The following is a 21,270-nucleotide window of genomic DNA, read 5'->3' as shown; positions in this document are numbered from 1 at the left end:
AGCCATGCCTCAGACCCCCGTTATAACGACCGACGCATAGCTTCTTTCGGGGGGGGGGGGGGGAATATGATGAGGGTAAAAATGGCGATCAGTCTCAGGACAACGTCAACTGCTCCAAATGATGTCACGCGCCTCGGAACTTATCAGAACGTCGATCGAGGCACATTAACATCCTGCAAAAGCCAAGTCCAACACGCTATGCCATCGCTGCTATCAGATGCTACCAGGAGTACGGTCCCGCTCCCGGCGAGCGAGCACATCAAGCAACGGTAACCTTCCTTATAAAATCCTCGCACTAAGCAGAAGGAAATAAGAGGGAGGAAGATGAGACAAACATCCCACTATACCTCGACTAACTTGATCGTCGGAGGGGTCGGGCCGCACTCTCCCGACCCGACATGTGTGCAGGTACGAAGGCGGAGCCCTCCACCAAACGCCCAGGAGCCGAGCCCCCTTCCCGAAGGAAACAGCGACCCGTCGACGCTCGGACCACCCAAGCGCGATCGCCTCGGTAGCCCCCAGGGTCATCCAACGCGACCCACGATCATTCGGACTCGAACCAAACCGCATCGGCCCCGAGGCCACGGCTTAAAATTGTTTACACTAACACTTGGTTAGGTTCAATTTGAACACCTCTACCATTTATGGCTTGCACAATATTTTTCTAATAATATATTTACAAATATGTGTACCAAATCTAAATCTATGTTTATATAAGAGGACCTCGATAAAATGAATATTCTTTATGTTTTTATTTTCATCACAAGTAAATTTGATTAGGTTTTGCACTAATCTTCAATCTCCATCCGATGTTTAAGAGCGGCAGAAGTCGTGAGATTGTTAAGAAGAACCGTTTAATTCAAAATCATATATCATGGTCTACATCGACTCAAAATATTTATCATGGTATTAAGTTTCAATTATATATTGATACGATATTTAAGCTTTTTTTTCACTTAAGTTCAGTTTACGATCATTCAAACAAAAATCCTATTTATCATGTCATATCGTGACAAATCTGAATTTTAATGTCACTCTAGTGTTTAACTGGTTGACAGCGTTGCTTTTGCATTAGAGAAACCGTCGAAGAAAGGCTGCTGCTTTGAACGACATAGAAACAAGAATACCAATGCACAACTTTATGGCATCGTGTTTTGCTGCGTCTAACTGTGCCCTTAATGCAAGGATTTCCTGGAAAATTTACAAAGATACACCAAATATAGACATACTAAACCAAAAACTACGGACAGAATTATCAGTAATTTTTTTTCTCCTTGATCTAGGAAACTTACCCTGTCGAGTTTGGTAATAAGTTCTGTGGTTTCTGCACTTTGTTTCGCTAACTCGTCACGTAACTCGTCACATATGCACCTAAACAATTAGAAAAAAGAAGTTAAAAGTAAAGCTACTACATTCATCCGGTACAGTACAATAAAAATGAAAGCTACTTGCAATAAGCACATACATAATCATTGATCGATGCTACTGATGGTAGTCCTATTTGTTTGTTCCAGGCATAACAAAGGTGATAAAAAATGAACAAACTCAAATGAAACATTGGATCAACATTAGCACAGTGATCTAGCAACACTCAGACCAGAACGTCATGATGATAAATCAGAATTCAAATCAACATGAACTCTGGTTTTTTGTTACCTACAATTTGAACACCTCTACCATTTATGGCTTAAAATTCCATGCTTTGATGACCAAGCTTGTTGAAACTGCTAATTTCAAATATGGCATGATAAAGTTCAACATGTTCACAAGTACTTTAGGGTGTCTTCATCAAAAATTTCTGAAAAGTTCCTTTGGGAAGAATATTCATGGAAATGATTGCAAATGCATGCGATATGTCTAATCATAAAAGGTCTGTTAACTTCAAAGTGATTATCTGATCAAATAAGTGTTTAGTAAAACAACTTCTTAACAAATATCGGTAGCAGCAAAGCTACTGACATTGGTGGAAATGGCAGTGGAAAAAATACACACTAATTGTTCAATTTTTTCAAGCTAGAAAAGTATCAGTTCTGGAAGTCTGCCATAAATTTTTCATGCATTATGCGTCATTTGCAATATTAGCAGTTCTGGAAGTCTGCCATAAACATAGCTAGAAACACTTGTGGGTGCAATATTTGCTATACTAACAAAAAAGATGCTTGTTGATGCTACCACACAGACTTGTGATCAAATCTATCCAAACTAAATCAATAACTTAAACATAGATTGAAGTTTCTAGACTCATTTTAAACTATTCTCACAGTGGATGTACCGAAAACTCATGCCCAGTTTGTCAATTCACAATACAAATAACTAATATATAGTGAGCATTCAATTACTTAAACTGATATGAAAAAGGTCTCCTGTGATATTTCCGGATATATGAGAATTGAAATGTAGCAAAACAAGAAAAAGTGAAGTTATAGGAATCAAATAAAGGGGAAATAGAAAACTGACATGGGCTTCCCCATTACAGACTCATTGTCTTTTCTTTTCTCCGCTCATGTTTCCGGATAGGCCATGGAAACTTGCCAACCGATTAGGAATATCAACTTCTATTCTCCGCTCATGTTGAATTTTTTTGAAGAATTAACCAGATTCAGATATTTAAAAAGTAGTTAAAATTGCCATCTTTTGAAAATGCCTAATGATAATTCTAGTGCTAACCTTAGATTCCTTTATCCCTGTATAATTTTTAGCTAATTAAAAGCTCTCTACAACTACAAGTATGCACATAATCTCTGACACTGACGGAAAAGCATTTTAACAATGACACACTACGGAAAATAAAAATAAAAAAAGTATTTCTGATGAGCCCGCTCATTTTCATCATCTATTACCTTGCTTCCAAGGATTGAAAGCATATAGTGCTATTGCCCTACAGCCCGACGTACTTCTTTGTGATACAATTGAACGGTGTGTCACGGACAAACTTCGAAACAGGATGTTTGATGTAATGCTTACGTATGTCCGTGTCTTTCTATTTGTTTATGCTTTGCACAGCATATAGATGGACAACCAAAGGTTTAATAGTCTCATTTTAGTTGGGTTTGGTGGCCTCTTTAGGCTTGTAAATAAAGGTTGTGTCATGTAGACACGTGTGAGAGATTATTCGATCTGTAATGAACCATTTTACCCTTTTGTTGTGCAATTGTTCTGAGCTTATAAAGTCTATTTGTAATTTGCATTGTATATGAAGTGTTTTTCGGAAATGTTTGCTTGTGGATTCCGAGTGAGGCGTTTACTCTAACCCGTTTTCTCTTTTGTGGGTCCTAATGGATCATGGGAGGTTTCGGGGAGACTGACCTTTGCGGACGGACACGCAAGGGTGCCGCACGACTTAGGCAAAACTAGCTAAGTCTGTGACAGATGGTATCAGACCGGGACAAGCACCCATATAAACACCTGACATACAAATCTGGGGGACCAAGTGGGGTTGCGTTGAGGGCAGTCAGCACACGCGCGACCGTTTGGGAGAAAACGGGCATGGAGATGTAGGAAAAAGGAGTCGCTCGGAGGAGCGAGCATCTGAGACTGGCATTCGGAGGAATGACAAACCCTTCGCGCAAGAGGCACCACGAGGACAAGCAAGCTGGGAAGAATGTGAAGCGCACAAAGGTTCGAATGGCTGAGTTCGAGCTACGGCTCAACGTTGACAACAACACTTGATGGTGCTCAAGGCAAGTGAGGCGCTTGGTAAAGGATGAGACAATGCAAGGTGGAAAGAGTTGCTCAGCGATCGAAAGAGCTGTGCAAAGCTCACAGAGGTGAGAGGAATTGCTAACTCAAAGAATTCGGTGCTCATGTAAGGGCTTGCATGCGGATGATGGAATGTTCGTGGCCATCCCAAGGCGACCGAAACTCGGTGCCAAGGAGCATTGAAACTTTCTCTTCGGCATGTGAAGGATACGTCCGTGGAAGGCTAAAGTGTGCAGCAAGTTCAGCATGTTGCTAGGGCTTGAGTGATGCAGCGGGGGCTGTATTGACGTAGAGTCGCAATCTAGCAAGTGCGTTTGCAGGAGGCGGAACAATGCACAGTTTGTTCAGCAAATCGGAGTAGTCTAAGGGGATGGTGGTCTCCGAAACGAAGAGAGATGTTGCTACAATATGACAGTTATTTAGGAGGGATAGATCTCGGTTATCCGGAGGGAGAATCATGTGCAACAGATCGCACATGTTGAGGAGGAGTACCTCAAAAACAACAACTCCACGAAGCTCAATGGATCGAGCGAGCGATGAGGAGTCGTTGAATGATCTCACTTAAGAGAATGCATTGGTGGATGCATTGCGAGATCAAGTGAGAGAGCGATCTAAAGCAACATAAATGAAAGCACACTTGGGAGTAGATATGATGATCAGACTCAAGGAAGGGCTGACCCGAGGAATGGTGGGCGTGAGGGCCACCATCAACTCAATGCAAAACGAGGAGCGGAGCAACTTGGGTGTAACTTGGCGAAGTACCCAAGCCGTATGAAGTGAGCCGGCATAAAAGATGGAACATGGAGCGGAGGCACAAAGCTTTCCTTGGACAGAGGTCAAGGACATGAACTCTTGCAAAGGCAAGAGTAGGATTATGTTGTTCCATAGGTCATTCATTCTGACGGAGCGGACTCATCTTGTATGGTGCCAAAGACGAAAAAAGTTTATGGGCACATGCACCTTATCTCAGAGAAGCATTTGATGGAGGAACTAAGGCAACTCAACTTGCGGAGGCGAAGTTGGGTTCAGAATGCCTTGGCACGGGGCAAGAGGATGCGGAGGCAGGTAGTCTTGAAGAATATGCCACAGTGATGCCATTCAAGTTACTTGAAGGAAGCGATGTGCAGCGGAGATTGTGCTTGTAGGGGCAGAGGCCCAGAATCCAGACAATGGTGCACTAATTATAGCGAAGTTGGTGGACTTCGGGAGCTACTAGGCGATGGATTGTCCTAGAGCGATGCTTCAACTAAGTGTGACCCAAGAGCGAGTGGATGAAGGTCGATTGTCAAAGGAGCGAACAAAAACGAAAGTGGAGACCCTGCGATGTATTGGCAGAGGCTACACATAGAGGGTTCACAATTCATGTTCATCCCACAATGATCAGAATGCAATGGAGATGTCACCAGGAGGCGACATGGTGCAGCGGATCGTGGTGGAAGCAGTTCGTGGCAATGCGATTCACACGACACAGTCCCGTGAGGGACTTTATCATACGGAGGTATGATCGGGAGCTACTGGGAGCTCCACTTCGGTGAACAACACGACGGTAAGAAGAGATATGGATACAAGGAGTGAAGGCCATGGTACCGTAGAGGCAGGTCTTCCGTGCGTGCATCGAATTTTGAATCGGATGGTCATCAGCATATGGAGGCTGTGTACCACCAAGGGAAAAGTTCGAATGCAAGTACCAGTGAGTCCCATTGGGGGGACTTGATCATGCAGAGGTATGATCGAAACAACTGGAGAGTTGGACTGCTCCAGAGTCATATTCACTTAAGGGAGCCCGACAAGCCAAAGGACAAGGTCGAGTAAGCGAACGTTGCTACCAAGGAAGCTAAGGAGAACATAATCGGTGCAAATCCTACAACATGATGGCAGAAGCCATGCATGAGAGTTGCAGTCTGTCTTTCCATCAACCAAAAGGGATCTGCTTGGAGAACACAGAAGTGTTGAAGCAGGGAGTCGAAAGGGGCGAGGAAGCGACGATGAGTCCAGAGGGACTTAGCTACCAAAAATCAAGTATCAGTTAGAATGGAGGTGGACTCGGTGAAAAACCACATAAACATATCTACTGATCGTGAAGAAAATGGATGCAGATGCGAGGCGACGGATAGTAGGGCCACGGGCATGGTAGCGCCATGGTATCGCAGAGGCGGGACTTCCGTGAAAGTCATTGATCCCTTGCTCTCATGGAGGGAGAGCGCTTGGCCGTGAAAGGGGCCGAGAAGGTAGAGCATGCAGAGGCAAACTCCAAGTACCGAGATAAGGCTGAAGGGCAGAGGCCAAGGAACTTCGTAAGACCGGTGTCAATGAGCTTCTCATCGAGATAGCCGAAAGTAAAGGACTTCGGGTCATATAAGAGTGCAAGACTAAGGAACGAAGCAGGCAATACGCGGTACTGTACCTTTGCTACTCAGTGGAGTAGGCGGCAGGGTTGATGGAGAAGATGATACAATCCCAGAGGCGACCAAAACTATTAGAGACTTACTCCATGTTGGGGGTGAAAACTTCCTATATTCTAGAAGTTCGATGGTATTGAGAAGGTGAGTCACAGTAGTTAACTCAATGCAAGGAGTGCAAACACTTTGAGTGCTTCAGACGTGTGAGCAAAGAACATGCGAAGGCTAGTAACCAGCTCGATGCATGAAGTACAACAGTTGAGGAGGTGGGCGAAGTCAAGTAACCTTTGCCTTCTCAACTCTTAAGAGAATGGGCGAAACCGAGTACTCCAATTCTCTTATCTATCCAGCAGAGGAGCTCTGCACAGGTTCAAAGACCCTTCGAAGATAACGGAAGACAATAGTTGTCAAATCCTTACCAACGGTGATCAGTACTACTAAGAACAGATTATCCGCTTCATTTCCCAACAGAATGTCATCGAAAGCAGAAGTGATGCGAATATACTTGGAAGTGACAACTAAGTTAATGAAGAGTCAATGGACAAATTTTATGGAGGAAGGGACCCAAAACTTCAGAAAGTTTGGAGGCGATGCTCGTTAAAGCTCCAATAAGCATCCACCCAGTTCAAGCAGCATGAGGCATTTGAGAGACTAGCGCATAGTAAGGATGGTCTTTTCCTTCATCTGAAGGATCCGTAGGAATCAACAAGGATCAACACAACTCAGCCAACCCCACACCAGAGTCAAAGTCATTGGCAAGTTGAAACAGCATATCATATCAAAAGTTCGACTACTCAACAACAACAACGGAGAGCAACTGGGAGCCAAGAGGCGCATTGCAGCTAGAGCGGAAGATTGAAACCTCAACATAGGCGAGGAGTTGTAGTGTCCACAAAGGCTTCGACGAGGACGTCGAAGGGATGAGTGGGGGAGATTGTCACGGACAAACTTCGAAACAGGATGTTTGATATAATGCTTATGTATGTCCGTGTCTTTTTATTTGTTTATGCTTTGCACAGCATATAGAGAGACAACCAAAGACCTAATAGTCCCATTTTAGTTGGGTTTGGTGGCCTCTTTAGGCTTGTAAATAAAGGTTGTGTCATGTGGACACGTGTGAGAGATTATTCGGTCTGTAATGTACCATTTTATCCCTTTGTTGTGCAACTGTTCTAAGCTTGTAAAGTCTATTTGTAATTTGAATTGTCTATGAAGTGTTTTTCGGAAATGTTTACTTGTGGATCCCGAGTGAGGCGTTTACTCTAACCCGTTTTCTCTTTTGTGGGTCCTAACGGATTATGGGAGGCTTCGGGGAGGCTGACTTTTGCGGACGGACACGCAAGGGTGCCGCACGACCAAGGATTGAAAGCATATAGTGCTATTGCCCTACTGCCCGACGTACTTCTTTGTGATACAACTGAATAGTGGGTGAGATGCAATCAAGTGGAGCAAACCTGCGAGCCCTTCATTTCCAACTTGAATTTCCAGATATTAGAATCTTGAATCATCTCACTCTGTGTTAAACATCACACACAACAAAATGTCAGCAAATGTGAACTACAAAGCAACAAAACCTAATAATACTCAAGAAACATAAAAAGAGGTCAAACCCTCTGCATCTCGGGCTTGGACACAAAGGACTGGGCGACACTCTCCAAGCTCTCATTCAAAACCTCCGTGATGGTCGATGTGATGGCCTCTGCTTGCTTCGACGGGACCCCTTCCTTCTCCAACCTCCAGACCTACACAAGCAAAAACACAAATGTCAGCAAATGTGAACTACAAAGCAACAAAACCTAATAATACTCAAGAAACATAAAAAGAGGTCAAACCTTCTGCATCTCGGGCTTGGACACAAAGGACTGGGCGACGCTCTCCAAGCTCTCATTCAAAACCTCCGTGATGGTCGATGTGATGGCCTCTGCTTGCTTCGACGGGACCCCTTCCTTCTCCAACCTCCTGACCTACACAAGCAAAAACACAAATGTCAGCAAATGTGAACTACAAAGCAACAAAACCTAATAATACTCAAGAAACATAAAAAAAGGTCAGACCCTCTGCATCTCGGGCTTGGACACAAAGGACTGGGCGACACTCTCCAAGCTCTCATTCAAAACCTCCGTGATGGTCGATGCGGCCTCCGCTTGCTTCGACGGGGCCCCTTCCTTCTCCAACCTCCTGACCTACACAAGCAAAAACACAAACACCTGTAGCGCAACCGAGACCCCCTCCCATCAATCAAACACCGACAAGGTAGCGCAGTACCAGAGCGAGCGTGTCGATAAGGCAAGCCCTACTCCCGTTGCTCTTGACGAGTTGCGAAGAGAAGCGCTGCAGCAGCGACAAATTGGACCGAGGGCACCCGACTTGCGCCGCCGGCAGCCGCATCAGCGACCAGCAACGAAACCCTAACGCGGCGGCGCCTCTACTGCAGGTGATAGCCGCCGCAGACATCTGGATCGCGAAGTGAGAACTCGTCCGTCCGATTCGAGATCGAGGGGGATGAAAACGAAAAAAGGAATTATATTGTCGCGCCCGCTATCGACAGCCTTTCTTCTTCCTGTTGCTTAGGCCGCGAAGAGAAGGGTTTGATTTGGCTTCGAGGCCCCCTTGGCGCGATTGCTATGATGACGAAGACCGCGGAGCAGAGAGTTGGCAAGGCAAGCATCATAAGTTCATGTTCATAGCATCACACGTCTAATAATATTATTGTCATCCTTTTTTAGCTTATAATAAAAAATAATAATGCTGTCACAGTTGAACAAAGAAACTAATTAAAATAAAACATATTTCTCTATTATAATTAATTGATTGTATAAAATATTATGATCATATCTAATAAACATAATACAATAATTATCAACATGAATTGTAAAAAATGCGGTCATATCTAATAAAATTTTATTTTATTGGATTGTAAAAAATATTACCCTCATCTCTTATAAATATAAACAATAATTATCTACATATGGATCTTAGCAGATTTTAATAATTTTTAATATTAGTAAGATTGATGTAAATACTTTTAACTCGTCACTTAAATCTAACACTTTTTCAACAATTTTCATATAATTCATTTATCTTTCCCATCTTTCCTTTCTTCTTCTCGACTTAATTGAAACATAAATCATGATCAACCAAGTCCTCTTAGGTGTTTACATAAAAATAAGAAATATCTTATGAAAATATCATGGAATAAGGATTGATCATATTCATGGGGATTATGTAAATATCTCATTCAAAGTTCGAAACAATTATGACTTTTTCCGAGATTGGAGACGGTTACTAATTCATGATCTGACATGACATGATCAGAATGAAAACTTCATTCTCGATTCTGCGAGAATTTTTATTAAAGCGTTTCACTAGATGGTTAGGGAACATATGTAAGAGATAATTTTAAAATATTCAAAATTCTTAATGTGAGGTTGTAAGTAACAAAAAAAAAAAAAAGTTACAAATAGTAATCTCCAAAGATAAGAGTATGAGTGGTAATTGAGGGGTTCTATTTAGTAAAATTATATTTTATGTTTTAAAAATAATTATATAAAGTAAGTGATTACCAATAGCAAAAAAAAAAAAAATAGCAATCTCCATCTTTTATTATCATTAAATTTATTTATTTATTTATTATTTTTAATTTAAACTTCTTGAGCAATCCTCTACTTCTCCTCACTATCATCAATTGTCGCCCATACTTATATCATCTTAAATATTTCTAATTTTATCTTTTATTGAATATTGGTGAATAAATCTTTTTTCTCTTTTCTAACTTTCCCAATAATAGGCACCGATTCTCTCCTAATTATTCACACATATTTATATTATCTTAAATATACCTATTTTATCTTTTATTAAATATTGGCAAATGAAAATATTTTTTTCTTTTCTAACTTTTCTAATAAGAGGGCAGCTTCAAAAATATAATAAGATTCTGAGGTGAATCCTGTATACCACTATTAAATCAATATCTTAGATTAAAAAAAACTATTGAATGATATTATTTTATATAAAAATATTTTTAATATAAAAAATTATCATTGATAAGCAGAAATATAACAAGAGTACAAATCTAAATTTACATAATCATAAAGAATTATTTTTGTTACGACAAACAATTTTATTGTTATTAGTGTTGATAAGAAATTATTTTAGAATATGTCAGAATATATCCCTATGACAAGATCCATAATAATATTTTAACCCTGATAATGTACATAATACATTTATTCTTGTGTCAGACCTAAAATTTCTAAACTTATCACCAATTTATAATGCTCATTAATAAAGTCCATATTATAAAGAAGTTTCAATGGATAAACTTTACATGTTATCACTAGAAAAGTAAAATACATGCAACAGATGACAAAACTTTAAACTCGAGTGCTAAGTGCTCCAGCGCTGCTTACATTGGCCTTGTGGTTACTATCAGCAATGGCCAAACTCATATGCAGCATCTAGGTAGAATTGAGCTTATTAAAGATGGAATAGAAAGAAACAAAGTTCAAACAATCGCACCTGAGTTGTTAGTCAATAGAAGGTTTTACTTGGGTGGCTTGCGAGAAGGATACAAAATATCATCAATGTTTTCCTTTATTTAGTTCCCCACTTTGTTCAGGTTCGTAGCTACACCTGAGGCCACCACCCTAGCATTCTTTCTAAACCTACACATTGACAAAACTTTCAGCATTTCTTTACTCAGAGTTGGACATGGAATATGTATGAATAGAATTAAAACTAAATACTTTCTTGTCGAAAAATTCATCCACTGAATGCTAAGCTGGTTGGTGTGCGTGTGGCTCAGAATGTAGTGTAGTATCTGATATGGTAAAAAATGGTAAACCCCGCCCCCGGCGACTTCCCCCGCACGTGGACAGGCGCGGCGCCCCAGGGAAAGCAACAAGGGCAACAGACTGCGTCCGGACGTTAGCCTCACGGAGCCCGCAGCCCCTTCAGTTGACCCAGCACAGTAGGACGAGACGGAAGTGGGTAGCGGTTGAAGCTCGCCCATACCCTGCGATCCCCCGCTCCCATACGCAACGTCTTCAGCGATATCGGACGCCATCAGAGATACGGCCCCGACCGACGGGATGGCGCAGCCGAGAATGCCGGGTTCCCCTATAAACGTCCTCAAGCCCGAAGGGAAAGGGAAGGGCTGAATTCCCCAAAAAAAAACAACCGCCACTGCATCTCTCTAACTTGATCGTCGGAGGGGTCGGGTCGAGCGCACCCGACCATTGTGCAGGTATCAAGCCGAGGTCTCCCGACCGGGACGCGCCGGTGATCCCCGCTTGGGAAGAGTCGCCGCATCGCCCCGAGTCCGAGGCCGCACCCGACCATCCCGGTGGAGACGAGTACCGCCCCAGGGAGATCCCCGCCATTCGGACCCCCGAACGAGCCGAGACGACCTCCCGGGTCACGGCTAAGAAAAAGGGTGTTTACACTAAATAGAAAAAAAGGTGTTTACACTAACATAATGGCGCTAGAAGGAGGGCCGGTCCGAATGTCAAGCGATCCGCAGGCTCACTCTGACGAACCCCCAGCCATCCGGTCGCACACGACCGACGCGACGGAGGAACGCCCCCAACAGGAGGGAATTCGGGACGAGCGCCCCGCCGCGACCTCGGAGCGCTATTGGCGATTATTCAACGATCCGGGCCTATCGCCTCCCGTCGCCAATCCCGGTGGCCCGTCACCCGTGCCACCCGAAGCCCTCTACGACCTCACGCACCAGGTTCGGGCGCTTACGGGAGTGATGCAGACCATCATCCCGCTGGTCTCTCCCCCGGCGTCTTCACACTCAACCCTACCCCCACCGCGGCAACGGCCCGCCGGCGCTCAAAACGCCGCACCGCTCCCCGAGTCTCCCATTTCCCCTCCGCGCCGATCGACCCGACCCGGGAGCCGAGAAGCGGAGGAACCAGCGGCGCACCCGACGCCCGTAGCCCCACTTTCAGGCTCAGCGGAGGAACTGTGGGCCCAGCTACGCCTCGTAGGCCGCCGGCTGGACGAGGTGCAGCGCGAGGTTCGCCGGACCGGGGGAGACCCGGGGGCCGAACAACACCAGGGGTCCCCCTTCATCCCCGAGATTCAAGAGCAGGCCATTCCGCCGCATTTTCGGCTCCCGTCACTAGATGCTTATGAAGGTGCCACCGATCCGGCGGACCACGTGGCTGCTTTCCGCGCCCAAATGGCGCTATACGGGACGTCCGATGCCCTGATGTGCAGGGCGTTCCCGACGACCCTGCGGGGCCCAGCCCGAGCGTGGTACAGCAATCTGAAGACCGCGACCATCGCCTCTTTCGACCAGCTGGCCAGGGATTTCGAGCTTAACTTCCTGGCTCATGCCAAGCCGAAACCATCGGTGGCGATGCTCCTCGGGCTCAACCAGAGGGAGGATGAGCCCCTTTTTCACTTTGTGAACCGCTTCACCACACAAATCCGCGGCCTATCTGATGCTCACCCTTCTTTAATGATGCAGGCATTCATGATGGGCCTGCGCCCTACCCGATTCTTTTGGTCTCTAGTGGAGCGACCCCCTACTTCGGTACCCGAAATGTTGCAGCGTGCGAACCAGTACATCGCTGCCGAGGCATGGATGGTCGGCAAGCGTGACGAGCGCAAAAGGGTCAAGCCCGAGCAGTCCCAACAGCAACAGCCCGCCACCTCCCGGCGCAGGGCCGGCGGCCTCAACGATGCGGTGCCTGGGTCCCCTCTTCCGGGCCTTAACTCCTCTCGGACCGAGATATTTCTCCATATTAAGGAGAAAGGCCTTCTCAAAGACCCCTACCCGATGAGGAGTCCGCGCGAGCTCGCGGACCGCTCCAAATACTGCCGTTTCCACCGACAGCCCGGTCACGACACCGAGGAGTGTCGGGAATTAAAAAGGCAAATTGAGGAGCTCATCCACCGAGGACACCTCGGTTCGTACCTCCAACCAGACAAGGAGCTCTCGCCACGCCCGGAGGGCCCCATCGAGCGACACATAGATGTCATAACCGGCGGGCCGGCGTCCGGAGGGAATTCCGCGGCAGGTGGAAGGGCATACGCCAGGGCCTCCCGGGCTGAGGGCTCCAAACCCGAAAAAGGTCCCGAAGTCACCTTCCCGACCGAGGGATCTGAACTAGCCGAGCATGATGACGCACTGGTGATATCAGCCAGAATCGCCAACGCGCAAGTAAGAAGAATCATGGTCGACACTGGAAGCTCGGCCGATATACTTTATTGGGACGCCTTCCAAAAGCTCGGCCTGGTAAAGGAGAACATGAAGCCGGTATGCTCAACACTCACGGGGTTCACCGGCGCCTCGATCTCGTCACTAGGGGTCATCACCCTGCCCCTAACTTTGGGAGCCTTCCCGAAGGCAAAAACGGTGATGACCTCCCCACGGCATACAACGCCATCCTAGGACGGCCAACCCTCAACAAGACCCGAGCCGTCATCTCAACTTACTATCAAACCCTCAAGTTCCCGACCCACGATGGGGTCGGGGAAGTGGCGGGGAACTCCTGGGAGTCCAGGCGCTGCTACTTGACCGCTGTGTCATTAAACAAGAGAGCAAGGATCCAATCCCCGCTGGAAGACCCCCGGGAGGAAAAAAAACCAACCCCCCGCCCCGAGCCGAAGGAATCCACCGTCGACTTGCCGCTGGTCGAAGGAAGGCCCGATCAAACAGTCAAAATCGGGTCGGAACTCCCCGAAAAAGAACGACAGTAGCTCGTCGGCCTTCTGCGAGTCAACGCCGACATCTTCGCTTGGACGCCAGCCGACCTAACAGGAGTCCACCCGGAAGTCGCACTGCACCACCTGAACATCTCGTCCGACGCCCGGCCGGTGAAACAGAGGCCCAGGCGGCAGGCCCCGGATCGGCAGCTAGCCATCCGAGAAGAAGTAAACCGGCTTCTGGCGGCCGGTTTCATAGAAGAGGCGAGGTACCCACAGTGGCTCTCCAACGTAGTCCTTGTCAAAAAACCTAATGGAAGCTGGCGAATGTGCGTTGACTACACCAGTCTCAACAATGCTTGCCCAAAAGATTGCTACCCCCTGCCAAAGATCGACCAGCTGGTCGACGCCACGGCCGGCCACGCCCGACTCTCGTTTATGGACGCCTTCTCCGGGTACAACCAGATCAGGATGGCACCCGAAGATCAAAAACATACAGCCTTCCTCACCGAGCAAGGGATATACTTTTACAGAGTTATGCCGTTCGGGTTAAAAAACGCCGGGGCAACCTACCAGAGGACGGTGAACAAGATGTTCGCCCACCAGATCGGACGAAACATGGAGGTATATGTCGACGACATGATCGTAAAGAGCCGAACGGCGGAGGCTCATCCCTCCGACCTGGCGGAGACATTCGACACTCTGCGGAGGTTCGGCCTGCGCCTCAACCCCACCAAGTGCGCCTTCGGTGTGACCTCGGGAAAATTCCTCGGATTCATCGTACACGAAAGAGGGATTGACGCCAACCCGGAAAAGATACAGGCCCTCATCGACATGCGGCCTCCACGGACGATCAGAGACCTGCAGCGCCTCAACGGGAGGCTAGTCGCTTTATCGCGCTTCCTCTCCCGATCGGGAGATCGCTGCCACTCTTTTTTCCGGGCCCTGAAGGATCCGAAGAACTTCCAATGGACGGCGGAATGCGAGACGGCCTTCGAGCAGATGAAGCTACACCTGGCCGGCCTCCCTCGACTCGCTTCGGTCTCCCCAGGGGAGAAGCTGAGTCTCTACCTTGCCGTCTCTCGGCACTCGGTCAGCTCGGTTCTAGTCAAAGAAATTTCCGGCGACCAACTACCGGTCTACTACGTCAGCCACATACTGAGCGGGCCAGAAGAACGCTACCCGCCAATCGAAAAGTTGGCGCTGGCGCTCGTCCTGTCGGCGCGGAAACTCCGCCCCTACTTCCAGGCCCACCCGATAGAGGTAATAACCGATCAGCCGCTTCGGCTTATCCTGTCCAAATTCGATGTTGCAGGGCGTCTCCTCAAATGGGCAGTGGAGCTCGGCGAGCACGACATACAATACATACCTCGGACCGCCATCAAAGCCCAAGCCGTGGCAGACTTCATTGCGGAGCTGACGCCGAATACCGGCGAAGAACTCGAGCCACTGCGCGATACCTGGACCCTCCACGTAGATGGCTCGGCCAACGCGAAGGGCGCCGGCGCGGGTCTGGTTCTGACAACACCTGACGGCCGCTCGATCGAGCGCTCCTTCCGCTTCGGGTTCAGAGCCACCAACAACGAGGCAGAATACGAGGCTCTCCTGGCGGGGCTCCAGTTGGCACGGGAAATGCAGGTGACCGACATACGCGTCATCACCGACTCGCAGCTGGTGGCTAGGCAGCTCGATGGCGAATACGAGGCCCGGGACCCGACTATGGCAAAATACCTAGCGCAGGTAAGAAGCCTGGCCGCCAAGTTTGCCCATTTTGAACTGTCGAATGTTCCCAGGAGCGAGAACCAGCGAGCCGACACCCTGGCTAAACTGGCGTCCGGCCCGTCCCCCTGGGCTCAACCCGAGACCGAAGAACTCCCCCGCCGAGCCATAGAGGTCGTCGCCACCGTCGCTCACGGCGCGCCGGCCACTTGGGTACAGGAGATGTTACGCTTCAAGCAGGACGGGACCCTGCCCGACGATACGACTACAGCTCGGCGCTTGCGTCGAACGCAGGCGTGGTACACCGAGGAAGGAGGACGGCTGTACAAACGGTCTTTCTCGCGCCCCCTGTTGCGCTGCCTAGAGCCGAGCGAAGCCAGGACGGTTCTGTCCGACATGCACGAAGGGGCTTGCGGGGAACACATAGGCGAGCGAGCCCTGGCGCACAAGGTACTCCGACAGGGGTACTACTGGCCGACCATGCGCCAGGACGCAAAAGCTCTCGTGCGGCGATGCAGCTCATGCCAGGAGCACGCCCGTACCACCCGACGACCGGCGGTCCTGTTCACCCCCGTCGACTGTGCCTGGCCATTCGCGCAATGGGGACTGGACATACTCGGGCCTCTCCCGCCCGCCTCCGGCCAGCGGAAGTACATCATCGTGGGAGTGGACTACTTTACCAGATGGGTCGAAGCCGAGCCCCTAGCGACCATCACGGAGTCGCAAGTGAAAAGGTTCGTATGGAGAAACCTCATAACCCGTTTCGGCCTGCCCCAGTCCATCGTCGCCGACAATGGACCGCAGTTCGCCGGCAGGAAATTCCAAGAGTTTTGCGCCAAGCACAAAATTCAACTGAGGTTCAGCTCGGTGGCTTACCCCCAGGCGAATGGGCTAGCTGAAGTTACCAACCGGGCCATCGTCGACGGACTCAAGAGAAGGGTATCCGCTACCCGATCGGCTTGGATCGACGAGCTCCCGAGCGTCCTGTGGGCGCTTCGCACTACCCCCAAGACCCCGACTGGGGAGTCTCCCTATAGCCTCACGTTCGGGACCGAGGCCGTGTTACCACCCGAGGTAGCCGTCCCGACTCCGCGGACGGCAGACTACAGCGAAGAAGCCTCGGGCGAAGGGCTCCGATCAAACCTGGACCTGCTCGAGGAAAGACGGGCCGACGCACACCAAAAAGCCCTTTCTTACAAAAGAGCCGTAGCGAGGGTCTACAACCGGAACGTGCGACCCCGGTCGATAAAATTAGAGGACTTGGTCCTGCGCAAAATCGAGGTCAGCCACCCCACCCAAGTAAGGGGGAAACTGGCCCCAAAGTGGGAGGGACCCTATCGGGTCATCGGAGTATCCCGACCGGGGACATTCAGGCTCGCCACAATGGATGGCGACCCCGTGCCCCGGACTTGGAACATACAGAACCTTAGGAAATATTTCGTCTGAAGAAACAGACAACACGCAAACACAGAAGATCGGAGGAAAAGATCATCTTATTAAAAAGGAGGGGATACAGAAGCCAAAACCCATGCACAAAACCCTCGCACCCTCGACCCGACGTACAAAAAACGACCCTCACTCCTCACCCGGAGTCTTCGGGCGGTCGTCAAACGGCACGTCCTCCGGCATATCCACCTCCAGGTCCACGGGGTGAGAGGCGAACGGATCCCTTTCCACCTCGGAGCCGGGAGGGCACGAACCGAAGCGACCCAGGGCGATCCTGTATCCATACTCGTAGGATACTCGCCCCATTCTGGTCAGTCCGAGCTCAAAGTTCTCGGACTTCTTGTAAGCTTCGATCGCCTCCTTGTCCTTCGACGGGCGGAGGCGAACCTCCTCAGCCAACGCCTCGGAAGCAGCGCGGGCTTCAGCCTCGGCCTTCTCCGCCCTCTTGGAGAGACCAAGCGCCTCTGACTTCGACTGGCGGAGCTCGGCCCGATCCAAACGAAGGGACTCCTGGAGCTCCTTGACCGAATCGCCCGACCGCTCGAGCTCTGCTCGTAAACGCGCCACTTCTTCCTCAGAACAGGTCGCGCGTTTTTCCGCAACCGCTACCGCCTCGGGGCCAGACCCAGCGTGAATCTCCTCTAGCTGACGACACAACTCGGAGTTGCGCTCGCTGAGGTCCCAGATTATCTGGCCAGCGTCGCGCACTCGGTCCATCAGCGCCGTCGAATAATGGAGGCCCTGCCACAAGAAAATAAGGGTCAGCGCACAGTCACAGGGATACCCGGAGTTAGCAAAATGCTTACCAACGTCAGGAACCTCCCCGCCTTGCTGAGCATGGTCTCCGAGGGCAGAGTGTACAGGTCCCGAGCCAGGTCAGGGTGGAGCACGCCTCGAAGGAAGGCGGCCGAGGAATCTCCCCCGGCCCATACCCGGTCCCCTCGGGACAGCCCCTTCCATCGGGCGACCAGCGGGTCGGAAGCCTCCCCTGTCGGAAGCTCGCCCATCACCGCTGCCCATAGGGGCTCGTCGGCTCCCGCGCGTAGCCCGCACAGATCATCCACCGTGGGCAGGTTCGCCCTTTTCCCGGCCGCCCCCTGGCTAGGCCCTTCAAATCGGGAAGGCCCCTCCTCCCGAGTGGTCCGCTTGGCACCCACAACTATTGGAGGAGCGGTCCCCGCCTTGGTTTTCCCCGGATCCGTCGTCCTCGCCTTCTTGGACGGACGTCCCGCAGGGATCTCCAATGGGGCACCCGCCGAACCGGGCACCGGGTCGGCCGGGGAACGCGGGGGGGAAGCAGCGAACTGGCGCGGGGAAGAAGCCGACGAAGAGCGACTACCACGGAGGGACAGGAGCTTCATCCCTGCGAAAAAGACAAGCGAAACCGTCACAAACTGTAGAAACAAATAAAACGTGGAGAACACCCTCTATAAACATACCCCCGAAAGCCGGGCTAAGACCCGCCTCGGCTAGCCACTTCTCGGTCATAGCTCGGATGGCCTGAGAGCCGGGAAGGATTGCCCGAAGCCTCTTCAAATCCCGACACTCCTCGTCGTTCAAATCCGGGACGGTGTTATCTATCACCCTCACCGCCCACCGAACCCCGAAGCCCCAATCCCTCGGCCAGCTGATGTAAAAAAAACGCCCCTTCCACCCTTTATTACTCGAAGGGGCTCCCCCGACGCGAAAGCCAGCCCGGGCCGACACGAAATAGCCCCCCGGCCCCTTGAGAAGGCGGAAACATGAAAGAAAGAGGTTTCGGGTAGGGGTGATGTTAGCATAATAACACTCCCCCAAGAACGCTACCAGGTACCGCCATGAGTTAGGCGTCACCTGGGAAGGAGAAATCCGCCAGAGAGATAGGCAGGAAACAATGAGGGCGTGAAGGGGAAGGCGCAACCCAGCCTCTAGGGCATCTTGGGTCAGCGCAAAACCTCGGGGAATCGGGTCGTATGACCGCTGCCCCGGATCAGGGGCAGCCAGGACGAACTCCTCCGGGATGTAATAACGCTCCCGGAGCTTTTCCAGCGACGACCCGCTCACCACCGAGTCGAGGTCGTGCGGCCACATTAGAGCCTCAAGGGCTCGCGCCGCCTCCTCGTCGGGGGAAGACGGAGGCATGCTCTCCCGGACTCTGTCAAGGGACGAAGGCGAAGAGACAGGTGAGAAGGACATTCCTTACCGGCTTTTGGAACGAACAAGAGAAACGACGAGGGAGCGACTGTGGGATGGTAGCGTGGGAGAGGGGAAGGAGCGATGGCAGAGAGAAACAACGAGGTCCAAGACTCAGCAGCAGAAGTCAAGAACGGACAGGATACGCCATTTATGTAAGGAAAAACCCGCCGAAAGAGACGTCCCTTCGTCTCCCCCTAGCGGCCGACAGCTCATCCGCACACCCGCTCGCATCAGGGAAGACCAACGGACACCCCATCATAAATACGGACCCAAAGCCGCTGCAAGAAACGACGTGGAAAACGGCCACTACGACTTCTCAACGCCTAAGGAGAACGACGATCGTGTCTCACGTTTCCCGAGACCACCTCCTCGGCACGGCCAGCCCACCCGAGACGTGCTCCTCGGTCACATGCTTCCCGAGACCACCTCCTCGGCGCGGCCAGCCCGCCCGAGACGTGCTCCTCGGTCACATGCTTCCCGAGACCACCTCCTCGGCGCGGCCAGCCCGCCCGAGACGTGCTCCTCGGCCACATGTTTCCCGAGACCACCTCCTCGGCGCGGCCAGCCCGCCCGAGACGTGCTCCTCGGCCGCATGTTTCCCGAGACCACCTCCTCGGCGCGGCCAGCCCGCCCGAGACGTGCTCCTCAGCCGCATGATTCCCGAGACCACCTCCTCGGCGCGGCCAGCCCGCCCGAGACGTGCTCCTCGGCCACATGTTTCCCGAGACCACCTCCTCGGCGCGGCCAGCCCGCCCGAGACGTGCTCCTCGGCCACATGTTTCCCGAGACCACCTCCTCGGCGCGGCCAGCCCGCCCGAGACGTGCTCCTCGGTCACATGCTTCCCGAGACCACCTCCTCGGCGCGGCCAGCCCGCCCGAGACGTGCTCCTCGGTCACATGCTTCCCGAGACCACCTCCTCGGCGCGGCCAGCCCGCCCGAGACGTGCTCCTCGGCCACATGTTTCCCGAGACCACCTCCTCGGCGCGGCCAGCCCACCCGAGACGTGCTCCTCGGCCACATGTTTCCCGAGACCACCTCCTCGGCGCGGCCAGCCCGCCCGAGACGTGCTCCTCAGCCGCATGATTCCCGAGACCACCTCCTCGGCGCGGCCAGCCCGCCCGAGACGTGCTCCTCGGCCACATGTTTCCCGAGACCACCTCCTCGGCGCAGCCAGCCCGTCCGAGACGTGCTCCTCGGCCACATGTTTCCCGAGACCACCTCCTCGGCGCGGCCAGCCCGCCCGAGACGTGCTCCTCGGCCGCATGCCCCCGAGACCACCTCCTCGGCGCGGCCAGTCCGCCCGAGACGTGCTCCTCGGCCACATGTTTCCCGAGACCACCTCCTCGGCGCGGCCAGCCCGCCCGAGACGTGCTCCTCGGCCACATGCTTCCCGAGACCACTTCCTCGGCGCGGCCAGCCCGCCCGAGACGTGCTCCTCGGCCACATGCTTCCCGAGACCACCTCCTCGGCGCGGCCAGCCCGCCCGAGACGTGCTCCTCGGCCACATGCTTCCCGAGACCACTTCCTCGGCGCGGCCAGTCCGCCCGAGACGTGCTCCTCGGCCACATGTTTCCCGAGACCACCTCCTCGGCGCGGCCAGCCCGCCCGAGACGTGCTCCGCGGCCGCATGCTCCCTGAGACCACCTCCTCGGCATGGCCAGCCCGCCCGAGACTTGCCCCTCGACCGCATGTCCCCCGAGACCACCTCCTCGGCGCGGCCAGCCCGCCCGAGACGTGCTCCCCGACCGAAGCACCTACGCAGCGCGGCCTGCTCGCCCCGAACATGAGTCCCAGTCGGGACCCACGAAAAGAACCGTCACTTACCGATCAAAAGCCATGCCTCGAATCCCCACCGACCGATGCCGAGTCATGGCTTCCTTTGGGGGGGGGATATGATATGGCAAAAAATGGTAAACCCCGCCCCCGGCGACTTCCCCCGCACGTGGACAGGCGCGGCGCCCCAGGGAAAGCAACAAGGGCAACAGACTGCGTCCGGACGTTAGCCTCACGGAGCCCGCAGCCCCTTCAGTTGACCCAGCACAGTAGGACGAGACGGAAGTGGGTAGCGGTTGAAGCTCGCCCATACCCTGCGATCCCCCGCTCCCATACGCAACGTCTTCAGCGATATCGGACGCCATCAGAGATACGGCCCCGACCGACGGGATGGCG

The 21,270-nt window shown here is 51.5% G+C and overlaps 2 protein-coding genes across 2 annotated transcripts; one reads left to right on the top strand and one right to left on the bottom strand.

Moving 5' to 3' along the window:
• Positions 1-1,220: 1,220 nt before the first annotated feature.
• On the bottom strand, positions 1,221-8,818 carry LOC135666161 (uncharacterized). The gene is made up of 4 exons (XM_065177734.1): positions 8,364-8,818; positions 7,931-8,062; positions 7,553-7,612; positions 1,221-1,371 (listed from the first exon to the last, which is right to left on the bottom strand). The coding sequence occupies exons 1-4, from the start codon at positions 8,550-8,552 to the stop codon at positions 1,360-1,362; spliced, it is 393 nt and encodes a 130-aa protein (XP_065033806.1). The 5' UTR covers positions 8,553-8,818; the 3' UTR covers positions 1,221-1,359.
• Positions 8,819-14,198: 5,380 nt separating this feature from the next.
• On the top strand, positions 14,199-16,925 carry LOC135666210 (uncharacterized). Its single transcript, XM_065177780.1, has 2 exons — positions 14,199-16,042; positions 16,163-16,925. Exons 1-2 carry the CDS (start codon positions 14,199-14,201, stop codon positions 16,923-16,925), a joined length of 2,607 nt encoding a protein of 868 aa, XP_065033852.1.
• Positions 16,926-21,270: the final 4,345 nt, after the last annotated feature.

The sequence above is a fragment of the Musa acuminata genome, unplaced genomic scaffold (genome assembly GCF_036884655.1).
Source record: "Musa acuminata AAA Group cultivar baxijiao unplaced genomic scaffold, Cavendish_Baxijiao_AAA HiC_scaffold_1077, whole genome shotgun sequence".
Lineage (NCBI taxonomy): Eukaryota > Viridiplantae > Streptophyta > Magnoliopsida > Zingiberales > Musaceae > Musa > Musa acuminata.
This window is presented reverse-complemented; position numbering and strand designations above follow the sequence as displayed.

Excerpts from the sequence above, each read along its gene's own strand:
- LOC135666210 (XM_065177780.1), top strand. The coding sequence starts at position 14,199 with ATGGACGCCTTCTCCGGGTACAACCAGATCAGGATGGCACCCGAAGAT. Across the intron at positions 16,043-16,162 it reads ACCCGACGACCGGCGGTCCT|ATGGGTCGAAGCCGAGCCCC; the intron begins GTTCACCCCCGT and ends CTACTTTACCAG.
- LOC135666161 (XM_065177734.1), bottom strand. The coding sequence starts at position 8,552 with ATGTCTGCGGCGGCTATCACCTGCAGTAGAGGCGCCGCCGCGTTAGGG. Across the intron at positions 8,063-8,363 it reads TTATCGACACGCTCGCTCTG|GTCAGGAGGTTGGAGAAGGA; the intron begins GTACTGCGCTAC and ends TTGCTTGTGTAG. Across the intron at positions 7,613-7,930 it reads CCAAGCCCGAGATGCAGAAG|AGTGAGATGATTCAAGATTC; the intron begins GTTTGACCTCTT and ends TGTTTAACACAG.